Consider the following 16,666-nt stretch of genomic DNA (forward strand, 5'->3'; position numbering starts at 1 on the left):
GTCAGGTTATATATATATATATATATATATATATATATATATATATATATTCTTTTTTTTTAAGAGAGAGAGAGAACTTGTTACTGCAAGTTTATACAATTACAAAAATGTCTGATGAATTCTTTGTAGAACACATTTTGTTAAAAAGCAAGTAGTCATGTCACATCAAGTTTAATGGGAGGAAAGCATACAACGTATAAAGTGCACTTCCTTTCCCCCGAAAGATATACTGTAGAATATGAAATTATTCAAGCCCCATTTTATCAAAATGAATGCATCTGCGGATCATATTAAAACCACTTTAAGAAGTGCATCGTCATTTTAAACTCTGGAGAGGGATGACCCTTAAAGTCATAGAAAGTAATAATCATGTATCAACTCGTGTTTTTTGTCTGTATACTCTAGAGGCTGACTTCTGTTAAGGGAAAAATCATCTAAAGAAACAAATTTGTTAAGTCCCAGCTGGATTATTGATTCAGGAGAAAATATTTTCATCTCTAACTTTTCTCAACCAGTGAAATACACACTCTCCAAGATCAGCCTTGAGGAATTTAGAGCATTAATTCTGACCTTTTCATCTTGATCGCCCGATAAATCGTCCGTCAGAGTATCGATCCATTTTTGTAACAGTCGGTGATTTGTATTCCCCCAATGCGGGCGCAAAACGAAAAAGTGTGTGACGCGCTCATCCAGCAGAGACGGAAGTTGACATGCGATGACTCAGGATCACTCAACCAGCTTGTACGCGTTCGAATGCAGCAACGATGACTAGCCAGTTGGGGACAGCGAATTGAGCCCTTCGTTTACTGCAAGAGAATATTCGGAATAGACCTAAACCGCGGATCGCTCCAAACACCAGCAAGTTTCCACAGGAAAGTACCTTAATGACCGTCGTGCTACTCAGTTGATCTTGGAACGGACGGCCAGAATCTTACATACGATTGTCTGTGATAGAAATAAGAATTTCCGAGCAAGATGTCATGTCTTCAGTCTTGCGAAGCTTTCTCCAGGGCCCATAAATGTTTCGTGGAATGGATAGGATAGCCATAAAGTACCAGGGTAAAGATTCAACACGCGCGCTTCAAACAAAGAGAGGTACATCGGTACGCACCTGTCGTCTGCTTCAACAACATATTACTTGCAACCATTGCCGAAACGGAGGTATTACTACAAAGGAAACAAAGGGGTTGTTTACAGCTTTTTACGGATTTCGTATCCTTAGTTCTTATCACATAATGTGATGATACTATAGCCAAGAGGAATATATCGAAATTCTTCCAAGCCCTCAACATTTGTTCTCTTGATTTCGTTGCCATGGCGAGAACTCGCAACCAAAGCTTTGCTAATCCGGAGTGGTCGGTGAGGTGGCTATTTCTCCTGTGGATTTATACGTGCTATCTCCTGCAGGAAGCTGTGTTTGCTACCCGGTCAACTTCCCCGTTTCGCCAGCGAGGCAGAGGAAAGGTCTACGACAGGCAGCTGACTGTAGGGGGATCAGCCAGGGATTGCACAAAGCCACAGGTCGTTCCAAGCCGTACTCCCAGGTGAGTCCACAACAGCACCTCGTCATTGGATGTTCCAAATCACCCGTTACAGAAGCAAAAACTAATTCAGATAAGACATCGTATACCAACAAGACAGATAGAAACAGCAATAAGAAAAAAAAAATTTCACGAAAGGCCACTCATCATATATAGAAATAATCAAGGGACCTAGCTAATTACAGCGTCTTGAAAGTTGATGAGGACGGTCAGTCCCTCTGTGTATTATAGTCTGACTTGACACTAACCAAAGGTTGCCGCTGTGGTGAGAAACCCGGGGGAGTTCTGTTCATTTTGTAGATTGGTCTAGACATGTAGGCAGAATCCCCCTGTGACATTTTCGAGGTTGCAACCTAACCTAGGACCGTCGATATCCCACAAGCGGATAACGAAGGGCTAATGATTTCAACGTGTCTATTTGTCACTGATGCTAAGATTACTCACTAATGAGAAAAATTAAGGCCCAAACGAGATGAAACAGTCTACACCAGGCCTTAAATTAGACGTTGCTTTGCATCAGACAGTTTTTTGTAACATTTTCCAACGAAATTATTTGCGTCATTTGTAGCTGTTTGAATTAATGATATCGAAAACATCACAATATTATGATACAGGTTGTGTGTACATGTACAGTGTTGTTATGATGAGCTTGAAATTTCCATGGGTAAACAAAGTGTGGAAAATTTGAGAAGTTTGGAAGATTTTGAAATGATCTCTTTAAATTACCCGTAATCACAGGTTAAAAAGATTATTCAGTATTCTAGTTGTTTTTACTCCTCATTCTGTTGTTTTTAAGCTTCTGGAGAAATGATTGCAGACAAACATAGAAAGGAATTCCCTAGGTTATTGACGCGCGATACACTTGCTTACTTACACAATGATGATAATAATACAGTATAACCAATTTCTAAAAGCTCACGCCTTAATACTTTTGTTACGGGTGAACATACGTTACATTTTGAAAGAAGAGAAACATGACCAATAACCTTTTTTTTTATGACTGTACCGTTAGTATAGTATTGAGCACTTATATCGTTCAGGTTCAAGTTGATTTATTTCATTTCCAACAAACAAATAATAAGGAATACAATGAAATGTTCGTATATACAGATGTCAGGAAATCAGTACAACAATGCGATGAGCATAATAACATGTAATAAAGACACAGGAAAATTATCCACAAAGATACAAATAAATGTTATATCATTATGGTAAAGGCAGAAACAAAATATGCTGGTAATGTCGTAAAGCAAGGCAGCGATTTCTGCCATTGACACTGAGTTCTTTGATATGTATTTATGTAAAGAAACAAACAGACTTGTAATTGTGAAAGGTTCTGCCACATTATTTTGTGAGTTGTCTGTTAAAGGTGTGTACATATCAATATACATTGTAGGTCTTGTTGTACTATAGAAAACACATTAGTTACTTTTCACCCACGACACCTATGGAATCTGCTACTTTGGATTTGATGATTATTGCCTTCTCCAGACAGTTGTCTTTATTTCATGACATATGTCTAGATTTATGACATTCCTTTTCTCGGAACCTCAATTTTTCGTCTTATGTTTAGCAGCCTTTACATAGCAGAGCCTATTTTCACCACTTTCCCCTCTTAGGAAAGAGCGGGTAGTACAAATAATCATTGACAATGTCATGCACGGTAATCTTCTAGACACTAACAACCAATCAATCTAGTTCAGTTTGTTCCAGGGAATTTGAAATATACCAGAAATTATTTGTAAAAATGTGAACATTCTTGATAGAGTATCCAAAATAAGTGTGATTAGATATGTTAAGGTTACGAGAAGGCCAACGCACGCTCCAAACCAGCTCGAGAGATCTACCGCGGAGAACAGAGGGGGACGGGGGAGAGAGAGAGGGAGGGAGTTAAGTCTGTCGGTTATAAGTGGCACCGCTTCGCTCTCGTTCTAATTATATCGGGCATAATGATCTTCGTGTGCATCAGAGGGGCGAGAATAACCTTCAACTCTTGTGGGAATAATGGTCTCCCGTGGTTCCTTCCGTCTGCAATAAACGCACTGCAATGGCGCACGCCTGCACGAAGGTTACGTTAAGGAGTGGTACCTTCGACCATGGAGCTCTTCCCCCCCCCCCTCCCTCACTCTCCCTCTCTCCATTCCATCTCTAATTTTCTCTCTACCTCTCTCGTAGTGTTACACCACTACACCTGATAGTATAGTGTAGCTCTATTTTCGGCTCAGACCATGTCATCGACACGCTGGGCGCCATGTTTTTCTCTTCCCTACCTAGTCTCTAGCACAAAACCCTGATCATCTAGTCAACCATTCACACTGTGATTCTCACACTCTACATCAATCTTAGACACTAATATCATAAGAGCTGGTATACCACGGGTCAGGAACCTGCAGTCCCTATCCACACTTTCCCACTTTGCCTATTAGGCATGTCAATCTATACAAGTTCGCCAGACCTGGAGAATCGAGGAGAAAGCCATAACTTCTATACGTAATCAATAACTGATGACCACCCTGCATTCAAATTTGGAATATATTTTGAGGTGATCATTGTTGCCATCATTCCAATCCACGCATTCCCATTAACCAAAACCATCTTAAAATCTTTTGAATGTCTTGCATTTATCATCACAGCTAATTATTCTCTTTTCTTCATTAGACTGACATGGAATTGATCACTGACAACTGCAATTTTCGTTGATAAAAACGTCATTCAGTTTCATTTGGCGAAGAAAGCGTTCTTTGCTAGTGGTGTTATAGATTTTCTTGGTTTTCATGGACTGAACTTTCTTTCAACTCTTACTTCCTCTCCGTCTCTATAGATTTATTTCTCTACATTGGCTATAAGGCTGTGTCATTTTTTTTTTGTCTTGTGCGAAGCCTACTCAAGGGTTTCCATCCCAAGTGTCCTGCTAAGTTTATGAAAAATCTAGTCACATCTAATCACCATTTCGCCGTCTTGCAGTTTTAAGAGTGTATGTGTGAGTTGCTGAGCCGATGACGCATAACGTTCAAAAGGGCAACGAGGATTTTTGTTCTTTCTTCTCAAGATCCTATATGCTGCCACTCCGCTTACATGCCTTAAGTGATGCCAGTCAAAATAAATCAGGTTTGTAGTCTCAAACTACCTGTTGCTTTCCTGCCCCTTCCCCCTTTCACTTCCCCCTTCTGAGTTTCGAAGCCTGCACCAGGTTAAAATTGGGGGCAGACTTTCTCACTTTCTAAAACGAGATGAATGCATTGCCTTGTACACTAGGGCCATTATCAAAGTATATTTCATGCTACCAATTGTCCTCGTATGTTGTCATATTGTGTTATACTTGGTTCGCAATTATGCGTTGATAAACAAATTAAGAATCAATCCTTAAAAAAATGATAATAAATCTGTTGCAAAAAATGATTTAAACAGTGTATGTTTGTGTGTGTGTGTGTGTGTGTGTGTGTGTGTGAGGAGCAGTGAAGAAAGAACTGGATTTCTGTCAAGATATAAATATATTAGGACTGAACGAAAATGTACAGATATATTGAAAACTATGAATGTGTAGTATGAAATCAACTCCCATAGGGTATTATCAAAGAATTCTCTATTTTTGGGCAGTGTCACGACAACGTGCTCCTTCAACGTGTTAAAGTTTAACACGAAACGACATGTGTTTTTTCCAGTTTTTTCATGACACCCCTTTTCAACCGCGTGCGAATATATACACTATCGGATATACTTTTGATAGCTTCCCCACTTCCCTTCTAAGTTACAACACTTTTTACTTTAGGACAGTTAAGTAACTTTCTTAATTGTTTAAGACACCACTTGGACAGATTCTTACGGTGTGAAATTTGGAAGCGGCACTTGGCTCTTTAACTTAACAGTTGTTCCTTGGTAGCTCCCCGTGTCATTTGCCACCCCACCTGTTGAACAAACTATCAGGTGATACATGCGGGTACACCACGTGACTGTTCAATTCTCTGTGCCAAAGTTCTATCACGTCGTGGCAGATCTAAAGGAATTCTTTGTTTATGTTGAGTATTAGATGTCTTCTTATGATTATAGTTGACAGATGCGTCATAAAAACGTAAGGTTCAATAGTGCACTTTGCATTATGACGTCACTTGTATCCATTGTTCATGTATATTACAGCTACGTTCCATGCAAGACATGCATATCAAGAGCAGCAATCTTCAATGCAGGCATTATTTTAGTTCACACATGTTGCGTGAGCAACTCATTGAGTGCCCTAGTCATCGTGGTATGCATGTGATCACTTGAAGTTGATACATCCAAGCAAACTGTTGCTTTCCTCACAAAGTGTCTAATCGTCCCGACCCTTAAACAAATATTGACTGTTGTGTCATGCAGGTAAGACTTCAATGCCTTCACTTATTAGGGGGCCTACACAGTATTTTCTCTTATTACAATGCTGTAATGATTTTGCGTAATTATGTATATCTAAAGGTCTTACTGCCGTTGTATTTTTGTTTCTTGAAAATGAAATAAATGGAATGAAAAATCAAAATCGTCAAGCCACAGTATCGTTGTACAAGCATGCTGACAAATTAGCAATGATCACTACATATACTTGTGAGAATCTGCTCTCGTCAACGATTATCGCTCTCAGCCTAATTACAGCAGACGATATTTCTGTAATGGTTTGTCCTGTCTCTGATGTTAATTGTCTCGCTTTACATCCTGCATATAGAGCTATAGATCCATCAACTCGAAAAGGCTCTTCCTCATATCGGCAACGCAATTGCCTAATACTTTCAGGCAGTGATAGGTGAAAAACCACCTGTTTGGCGGATTCTCAAGAGATGCGCTCACGTATATAATTATGAGAATTAAGATATATGCAGTCTTGGATGTTTTACCTGACAACTCCACCCAGACGCTTTGTTTCCATTGGTCGCATGCAGCGTTTGTTTGTTTGTTTGTTTGTTTGTTTGTTTGTGCTCTTGTTTTCCCTCTTTATCCCTTGACGCCACTGTGTACTTGCTTGATCTATGCCGGACATAGTGGAGGGTTGTCAAAGATACCACCTCTTGAAATTGTGGGTAATATTTGCACAATATTATGTAATTTATCTATAATCATATTCTGATTCTACAACGTTCAAATATTATTCATCTACCGGAAGCGTGTGAATCCATTCCGATGTTGCAGGTACATCAGCTATTTGCTATAATTCTCCTCGCGATAACTGGGGTTGAATCACCTGTTCTAAAAGTGATACAGGAGGTTAAATACAAGTTAATGAACCAGCTGTCGTGACACTCTGTGAAAAGGAAACAAAAAACAAACACACGATTATTTCAGGTTCATAAATAATTGAATGTTTCCGGGTGCAAGTTACTTTTTCTTACGTAACGAGGTATTTCGTATCATACATCACAAAGCACGCGAAAGCTATCTGTGGTAGATCGGAAATGATTACGTAGCAAAAGATGATAATAGCGAGCTGTAGATCTGCGACGTAAGTGCTATTAAAGACGACGCAGCCTCCCCGGGTCGAACAATGGAAACAGCTGTCTCACGCATGTACAGAACACTATTATTTGCCTAATTAGCGTCGTCTTAGCGTTCACCTCGCAGATGTAAAGCTCATTGACACGCGGGTTCACTTGAGCTGTTTCGAAAAGGTGAACAACGATGTATACTTCCCTTTAGCTTCACATGTCATTGCCGATTTTTGCTCTACAAAAGATACATATGCACATATGCATGAAATGTTTAAACCACGGCTGTGACAACACGATTTCACTTGGGTAACGACAAAAATAAGAAATATTAGCCAAAATGGTACGCCGACAGTAATACAATCTGAGATATCTTAGGTAATGTTTCATAATCGATTATCGGTAATCGACAAATCGGGCCATAGCAGCATCTATCGATAACCCATGGAAGAGTAAATCATATGCAGCTCGTTGGAAAATATGACGACTGGGGGGCATGTACAATCATGATTGTTATGTCATACCTACCCACTACTGAAGGGGGATCGCTCTTCAGGTATAAAAGTCAATCGACATTATTTCAAAGTTTATCTCAAAATGTTCCAGATCAACTCGATATCCTGGCAAATCACGTCAGGGGGAAAAGTTTACGGGAGACCCTTTCGATGCGCGGTGCAAGCAAGTTCCAAATATGGAAGATAAATACTAAGCCATTCTGAGAACTGTGTTTTGAGAACTGTGTTATAGCTACGTTTTGAATCGACTCGTAGAAGTATTACTGCGTGTTCAACATTTTTGGCAGCAGTCTTGTCCTAGTCTTTGTTATCAACCTTTCACTCACGGTCAGATGTCACTTCAAACTTAGTTTCTATTGATGAAAAATGACATGCCTAAAGCCCCATTGACGTAAGCAATGTTTGTTATTTTCTTACGACGAATTAGATTTTTTCCATCAGCGCACGAAAGAAACTGAGAATTCATCGAGCATGTAAGAGAGGGTAGTTAGCTGCCGTAACACGCCGCACAGGTGGTCTCACCTAACACTAAGCCCTGGATAAGACATGCATCCTTCCACGCAATATAAGTTCTTCGCCAATTCGACGTTGACAGGGTGCATTAAGTGCGCCAAAGGCTAGAAGTGGAGTGGTAAGCAATCCCAATCCCGTACAAAGTTTCTAACATGCACCAATGCATTTAAGAGACAAGGATCGTTACGAGTTGAAAGGTTACCAGTCTGTTAAATTCAGTTGGGTGGGAAGAGCCAAGGGCGAAGCGGACTATTGCTAATACATGCCAAAAAAAAAGTCAGTACAGTAGCATGGGCATATCACGCGTTATTGCTCTTGGATGTACGTTACATTCCTTGGGTAAAATGATCAAAAATTTCGCCTGGAGTCTGTATGCTACTAAACTCGACAACGCGCACCGCTGTTGACGTTATCCAAAAATCGATCGCAGAATCTTTATTCACTGCGGGTTGACGCCATATTTCCCTAGCGGCAGGGGTGGGGCGTAATCCTTCACCTCTCAGGGTCCTCATAACTGAAACAAAAAGTAATAATAGCTGAATTTTTATACAGTGGGATACATGAATCGTTAGTTTTCATTCGTCTTCATGTACCATCAAATGTAAGTGATGATGGTAGTTTCCATGAACCGAAACGATAAAACGGAAGTAGTGAATGACACGATGTTGAACAGCATAAATTATTACTTGGCCCTGAGCCGACGAGATACACAAACCAAGGTTTACATTAAAATGATACTGTAACGCACAGGACTGTTAATCTAGGAATACAAACGCCGTTGAACGCTTGTTCATGTGTGTGTGGGGGGGGGGGATGGGGAGGGATGAACGGGGAGAGCTCAGAGACGGCTTTACTGCTCCTAGTTGGGTCAAGGAGCAACGACGGGGGGGGGGGGATCTGATATGGGCAGAACCCCTCCCCCCCCCCCCCCATCCTGAGTTTCAATTGGTTTGGAAAATACTTTTCTCCCTCTTATCAAATAATATTTTTCTTTCTTTGAGTCATAATTTGGGTGCGTGTGCGTGTTTGTGTGTTTGTGTGTGTGTGTGTGTGTGGAGGGAGGGTTACGGGTGGGGGGGGGGGGCAGCCCATGGCCAATACCAGATGACATGAGAAGTATACATAGGCCTATATATATATATATATATATATATATATATATATATATACATATGTATATATATATAAATGAAGAAATAAACTGGTAATGCATTTTTGGCCAATAAAGAATGAGTTTATTCGACTCGAATTTTCAGCGGCCTCCGCCTTCTTCAGGAGTCTTGACAACATGGACTCGATTGTCAAGACTCCTGAAAAAGGCGGAGGCCGCTGAAAATTCTAGTCGAATAAACTCATTCTTTATTGGCAAAAAAATGCATTACCAGTTTGTTTCTTCATTTCTTCGTGGAGCCAATACGTGAATTCTCAACATGTTTATATATATATATATATATATATATATATATATATATATATATATATATATACAGAGAGAGAGAGAGAGAAAGAGAGAGAGAGAGAGAGCGAGCGAGTAAGTAGCCCACTTGTTGGTGCCATAACATCAAAAATAGAACAGAATTCAAGTTCATGCTCTCAATATACCAACAGTTTATTTTGACACAAATTTTCGGGTGACTCGCCCTTTCTCAAGTGTTTACACTTGAGAAAGGGCGAGTCACCCGAAAATCGCCCGAAATATATGTGTCAAAATAAACAGTTGATATTGACAGCATTAACTTGAGTTTTGTTCAATATATGATGTATAAGTGTATGTGTGGTTTTTTTTTTCTTATACATGGTATCAGTATGATTTGCAAAAAAAAATAAACACACACACAAAATATATTGTACTGTATATGTAAATATATATGTAAAAGAAAAAACGATTTAGCATTACAAGAGAGCAGAATACAGCTGCTTATTTTTGTTCACATTAATTTCATTGTTAACATGGACTCGATATTGAATGAAATTCAAATAAAGGATATCATAAAACAAAGTGTGTGTGTGTGTGTGTTAATGATCTCAGCTCATTTTGTAGCTCTACTTATATAATTGTATCACACTTCGTAGTGTGTCTTCAAACACAGCTGTCGTGTGATTTTTTAGGTATTCTATAAAACAATCTAAATAATAATCCGAATCCCATACTAGTGATTGCTTACGGTCGTTTTGATCTGTCTATATACACAGAAAGGTGTTGTTCGATGCCGGTGCACATTAAATACCATTATAATATGGAAGTAGCATATAAGCGCCTGTGCTTATAAGGATCTAATTAAAGATGGTGATAACTTTTAATCTATTTCTGTTAAAGATCCCACACTGATATGCAAATGAAGGCGGTTATCTTTCCCCTTTTACCGTGTTGTTGATCGTTGACATTGGCAGCTACAGTTAAAAACATGGCCTTCAAAATGTGACTAATCGCACAAACAATCAAGAGGCGCGATGGCACTCGGAACATAGCGTGTGTTACCGCCTCCAACTTTCGCACTATCATTCATGGCGATTGAACAGTTATTTTTAAGTTGGAACTCCATTGCTGAAACCTTCTTTGAACTTTATACAAAAACTATTGCTTAAAGGGTGTGTACAGTTCTGCTCGAGGCGAGGATTTAGCTTTCAACTTTTTGTGAGATATTCAGAAACCACTCTATGAGATGTCAAAAAGCATACAATTTTAAGGGGTATCAAAAGTTTATTTGATGAAAATTGGTTTTGAAGTGGCTGAGATATCAAAAAAACAAGGTGACACAAAGTGATCGTAATAAAGTTGTGGCGTGTCGCCTTGTATTATTATTACTTTTTTGGATATCTCAGCCATTTGAAAACCAATTTTCATCAAATAAACGTTAAAAACTTCTTAAAATTACATGCTCTCTCATATTTCATAAGAGATTTCTCATTATCTCACTTAAGAATGTTCAAAACATGAATCCCCACCTCAACCAGTACTGTACAGTCCCTTTAAAGGTAGGAATCGTATTATAATGCTAATCAGTTATTAACGTTTGTGTGGTTGTACACTATACCCCGTATGGAGAAGGAGCTTTACGGTATACAACCAGGAAAATAAATTATCTTTGCAATATGAATTTCGAAAGACAGTAATATTCTATATACTTCGAAGCATTTCCTGACTTCTCCTCCCTTCTCTAGGGCTTGAATAGAGATAAAAAGACAGAGAATCATGAAGGATCTAAAGATATTTCTGTTTTATGAATTGTGACCAAACAAACAAACAAACACACACACACACACACACACACACACACACATACATACACACACACACACACACACATACTCACACACACACACACACACACACCAAACCACATACACTTCAGCTTTTAAAGTACGATAATAATACCCATTATATATAGATCATGTATTAAATTACAACGGTCAGGCACGCATTGCTAGAAGCCCGAGAAGTTTGTGTCTCGTTGTCAGCAGATGTTTAATGATTGCCAACGTACAAGGCTAATTAGTAGCCACTATCATGATTAGAATATCCGCTTTATACACAGCCAATTATTACGGGCACTCTCTCCGAAGGTGTTTCGTGTCTGTTATAATATGTTTCAGTTTGGATCGAAACACCTGTAAACGCTCCCCATCTCTCCGGGCTGTTAATCCCACGACGCCACAGAGATCAAGTGCCCTTTCCGGTCAATGCGCCGCACTATCCGCTCTTGGTCATCATCAGAGCAGAGTGGACAACAGCCGGTACACTCTAGCCTCTGGTCATTCTGCAGAAGAAATCAACTTTTCTCCATCTCTATCTCTGTGATATCAATCAATCTGTCTTTTAAGTTCTCTTCCTCCCCTTCTGGAGCTATTCACCCATCGCTCTCTTGTTATCATAGCTCATGCCAATAATAATAATAATAATAATAATAATAATAATAATAATAAAAATGGGATTGATTGATGACATTCGTAGTCATCATAACCAAAACATGACATTACTCATGACGTTTAATAAAAAAAAAACCACCTGTCAGATTTGACGTTCGTAAGTAAAAATAGTTTTCAGCCCAGATTGATTGCTTTAGTCCTCTTTTCAGCTACAATCGTCGGCAAAAAAACTATAGAAATGTTCTCCCTTCTCATTGTTTATTTCTTGTCAGTGAATATGATTAAACCATTTACATTATCTTGGCCTACAGCGCGAGTACTATCGGCCTTACGATGTAAGCAGCTCACTGAAACTGTCTAGATAACAATTATACGAGTCAAACTTTCGTCGAATGAACTCCATACCTTGTAACCATGCACATCAACAAGTGAAACTTCATGCAACTCGTTACTTTGGAGGTTATCATGGCAACAATTCAAATAGTGTTTGTGTATGAAAATAAATCGTCATTGAATACAATGAAATTGTCGGAATTAAGCGATCTATCAAAGCCATAAGGTGTGCTACATAATATAAGTAAAACACTTTTTGAGTGGTACCCAGTAAAAGCAAATGTTCCTGCACAAACACCGTCCCTCTACTTGATACTTCAGCCTAATTCATCTAAACTATTTTTATTGAGAATGTAGTCGTGAAAAATAAATGTTGAGTTCTTGCCAGCGGCAGCTCCATTACCTCTAATCTACACATACTAAATACATTCGTGAGAGCAAGCTGTAATCAAGCCTAAAGCTTATTCCTTGTCACGTGCAGACCTTTAAAAACAAGTAAACTGCCAAAAAACAAAAAGATATTCATGTCGCGAACCTTATTGCGTTATATTCCTATATATATAGTGTCACCGGACTATCCTCTATTAACCACTTTCTTCTTCAAGCAAATTAACCTGACACAATCATCTAAACTAAAATGACAGACCTGTGCGACCACACATAAACGGGATCAATGTATTTATATACTGGAGTAATATACACTTGCCACAATTTCCGAATGACAGCACCCTTTTAATTCCCTCCTTTTCCCAAACCTATACTGCACGCCTTTTCTCTCTGTCCTTGTTGTTTGACTACGTTTGATCATGGAGCTGTAGCTCCATGGTTTGACTACATGCTCCGTCATTTGATCTCTACTTTAGACTCTCTTGTGCAATATGTGATTATTCAACATGCCATGTGAAGCAACTATTTTATGAATTACAAAATAAAACTAATTAGAATATTTTTTATGCGTCAAAATATTTATAATAGCAACACGTATCGCGATGACCACGCAAATAGACGAATAATGATGATAATGATTTTGCTCTACTACTGCTACTTCTATACTCTACTACTACTATACTATAACAATAATGATGATGATAATAATAATAATAATAATAATAATAATAATAATGGTAATAATAATGATAATAATAATAATAATAATAATGATAATAATAATGATAATGATAATAATAATAATAATAATAATAATAATAATAATGATAATGATAATAATAATAATAATAATAATAATAATAATGATAATGATAATAATAATAATAATAATAATAATAATAATAATAATAATGATAATAACCTATCAATCTATAAAGTGTAAAATCACAAATATACTCGTATTCTTCTGCGCTGCAAGAACTCCTGATATGCTTGACAATGGAAATGAAAAGATGTGTCTTATTCTAAATAATGCTTCACAGTTGGGGATTTCCTGATTTCAACAATTTGGGCGCTGTTGCACAAGCAAGCAAACTATTAATACTAGTAAACCTAATTCAGACTGACTTCCTGTTTTCACAAGCTGTTGATTCATTTCATTCTGGTTCCTATATGCATAAATTATTGCTCTTGATTTCATTAATAGAAGTGAGAAATAGACTAAGGAGAACCAAAGGTCGATGTTGATGTCAATTTCATTTCATTTTAATTCATTTCACTTCACTTCATTTCAGTTCAGTTCATTTTATTTCATTTTATTTCATTTATTCATTTCCAACAAAGTATACAGCATAATATTTGCCAATACACAGTTATACAAAATGTAAGATGCTGGTCTATAGATTATGATAAGGGAAAATGTCTCGGTCTCAATCGTCATTGTCATTCTATCTGTTATCTTGATTGCATTCTTCTCGAGTTTTTTATTTTTTATTTTATTTTATTCTGTTTTATTTTTGAATTTCTTTTTTCATACATAAATGAAATACAAACTCAATTGAACGAACTTAATGAGCACAGTATATTTTGAATCTGACAGTTAAAACAGATAAATGATTAATTCAAATATCCAATTTTCTTTTCTAACACAATACGAAATGAAAACAAACGGGCATTATTTTATGCATATATTTATGCAAACATAGGATCCCTTATATCAGTCTTTCAAAGACAAATTAAACAACTCTTTATGTAACAGAAATACTGGAGACCATCATCATAAGCAAACGCTTGACGAGGACAATGGCCTCAAAAATAATTGTCTAAACAATGCGACATAGTATAAAAATATGATATTCAAGTCACCACTCACTGAGTGGCGACAAAGAGAGAGAGAGAGAGAGAGGGGGGGGGGGAGAATGAGGGGGAAAAAAGAAGAAAAAAAAGTGCAGCGGTGCATTGTGCAAAATGTGAAGTGTTTACGTGGAAATGAGTTGTGAATATGCAGCTATGTGTCAATGTTCATGTTTGTTGTGTACGTTCAGTTCGGAGCCCTTTCCACAGAAAAGTGACAAAAACAACAGATAAATAGCAACATGCTCTAATATTCGGGCACGTATTGAGTTAACATTATATCTTTAAACTGTCTTTTAAATAAATGAATAGATCTACATTGTTTAAGATTATCGGGTAAAAAGAAATCCAAGTATCAGGACCATGATGTTTTAAGGATTTTTGTGCTAAAACAATTCTTGGGTTTTCAAGATGATAATCAGATGAAAGGGCGAGTTGGGTAAGAATGTAAGTGTATATTTTGAAGAAATGTAACGACTCATTTTGATCGTTCGGATCGCAAAAATAATTTAGGCCCCCGATGGAAACTATTATAGTTTTGGCGTTACGTAAGTCTAGTCTTGGCGATAAGAAGAAAATCTTGCTTTAGAGATAGTAACGATGATTGGCACTCCTCGATGTGATTTGCTCAGGAAGGTGACAAGTTTGAATCATGTTATCTTTCCATCCCAATTTCCGACTGCCGAGTGGAGTTCTGGAACTTAATACGACGCGGTACCTACTGCCGATTCATAGGGGAAATGATTAAATCGTCGGCGTTTATGTGTATGAGTGTCTGTTATGTTTATGTGTCTGTCTGTCTCGTCCGTCTGTGAGTGTATATCTTTGTGTCTATTTGTCAATATCAATGTCTATGCGTGCATCCATGTCAGTGAGTGTGTGTTTGTGCTTGTGTGTGTGTGTGTGTGTCTGTGTGTATGTGTGTCCGTATCAGTGTCTGTGTTTGTGTTTGTGTAGGAGTTGATAATAGTACTTTCAGCATCTTTGCGTTGGTGTCTCTGTGCATGTGTGTGTGATTATGTCAATGTATGTTCATATGTTATATATACATGAGTTTGCATTACGGAGGTGCTGCATAAGGAGATCTTCATCTGCGTGTGGAGTTTTAGTGTAAAAGAAAGACAGATTTTATCCACAACTATTCTCAACACAGCACTTAAGACATTGAAGTCAATACGTTCACTCAAGGCATAACAATAATTATATTCCTAATTTGCAAACAAACTCGGGGAATGCTAGAGATCACGAATGACAGCACTACTTTGACAGCTTGAGCAGTCACAATACTGGGAGAATTGCACTTTACGGAAATGGTCCCAATTTTTACTAACATTCTTACTTTGACATGACGTCATTTTCAAAATATCTGTCGGTTTGGTCGAACAAAAGAGAAACAGAATTCCCTTGATTTAACCATTAATTTACTTTCCATGATACTGACGTTAGTAATATTATGTATGTTAGTAAAGACGGTATTTAAGAACATGAAAAAGAACCGAATGTCATTAAGAGTTTCATGGGAGCCTTATAATGATAATAGTGATGATAATGATAATAATGAATGGAAAATTATAATACGGAGGTTTTGTAGCCTTAACAACGCCATTGATTGCGTCTCTATGCACTTTAGAGACGAAAAATAAAAAGACAGAAAGACGCTGTTAATCGCAAATTTTTGACATTAAAATATTGCTTTCATTACGGTTTTAAACTTCGTGGTAGAATCCAAAGAAGAGGGAAAGTGTGAGCAAAAGAACACTCTCCCAAAAAAAAAACTTGCTTTGAATAACAGAACGAATCAAAATATCTTTCTGAGCCGATCTCAGCTTGAGAGCGGGTACATACTTCACTTAAAGACTCACTGAGACATTCTGGAGTCATTGAATGGGGACAGTGCATACATGGTAAGTCAGAAGTAGTACTTCGAACATTATGCTCACAGGTGAGAGATCGGTGTTGACATCGATTGCCGCCACTCCCATCCCATCTCCTCCTTCTCGTCAAAAGGAGACCGTGCTGATACATAAGTGGATCGGAAGTAAAGTGCGGATGATACCCTAAATCTCAGACGACTGAAACTCCGGATTTCTTGCGCAAATATCCGACAGAAAAATTATATCATATTTAAAACATCCATGTCTCCCTTTATTTCCTGCTGTAACTTGATCGATGCAAGAATCATGTGAGACTAATTTTTTTTTCTTCCAGC

At 37.8% G+C, this 16,666-nt stretch overlaps 1 protein-coding gene across 1 annotated transcript in view; it reads left to right on the forward strand.

Moving 5' to 3' along the window:
- The first annotated feature begins 1,314 nt into the window (after nucleotides 1-1,314).
- LOC139711771 (uncharacterized) overlaps nucleotides 1,315-16,666 on the forward strand; it is an 85,011-nt gene continuing 69,659 nt past the window's right edge. The window contains exon 1 of the mRNA XM_071623624.1: nucleotides 1,315-1,544. Within this exon, the coding sequence (XP_071479725.1) occupies nucleotides 1,315-1,544 (230 nt within the window). The remainder of the gene's footprint in view (nucleotides 1,545-16,666) is intronic.

The sequence above is a fragment of the Diadema antillarum genome, unplaced genomic scaffold (genome assembly GCF_040938485.1).
Source record: "Diadema antillarum isolate AM-2024a unplaced genomic scaffold, OU_Dant_1.0 seq00001702_RagTag, whole genome shotgun sequence".
Taxonomy (NCBI): Eukaryota; Metazoa; Echinodermata; class Echinoidea; order Diadematoida; family Diadematidae; genus Diadema; species Diadema antillarum.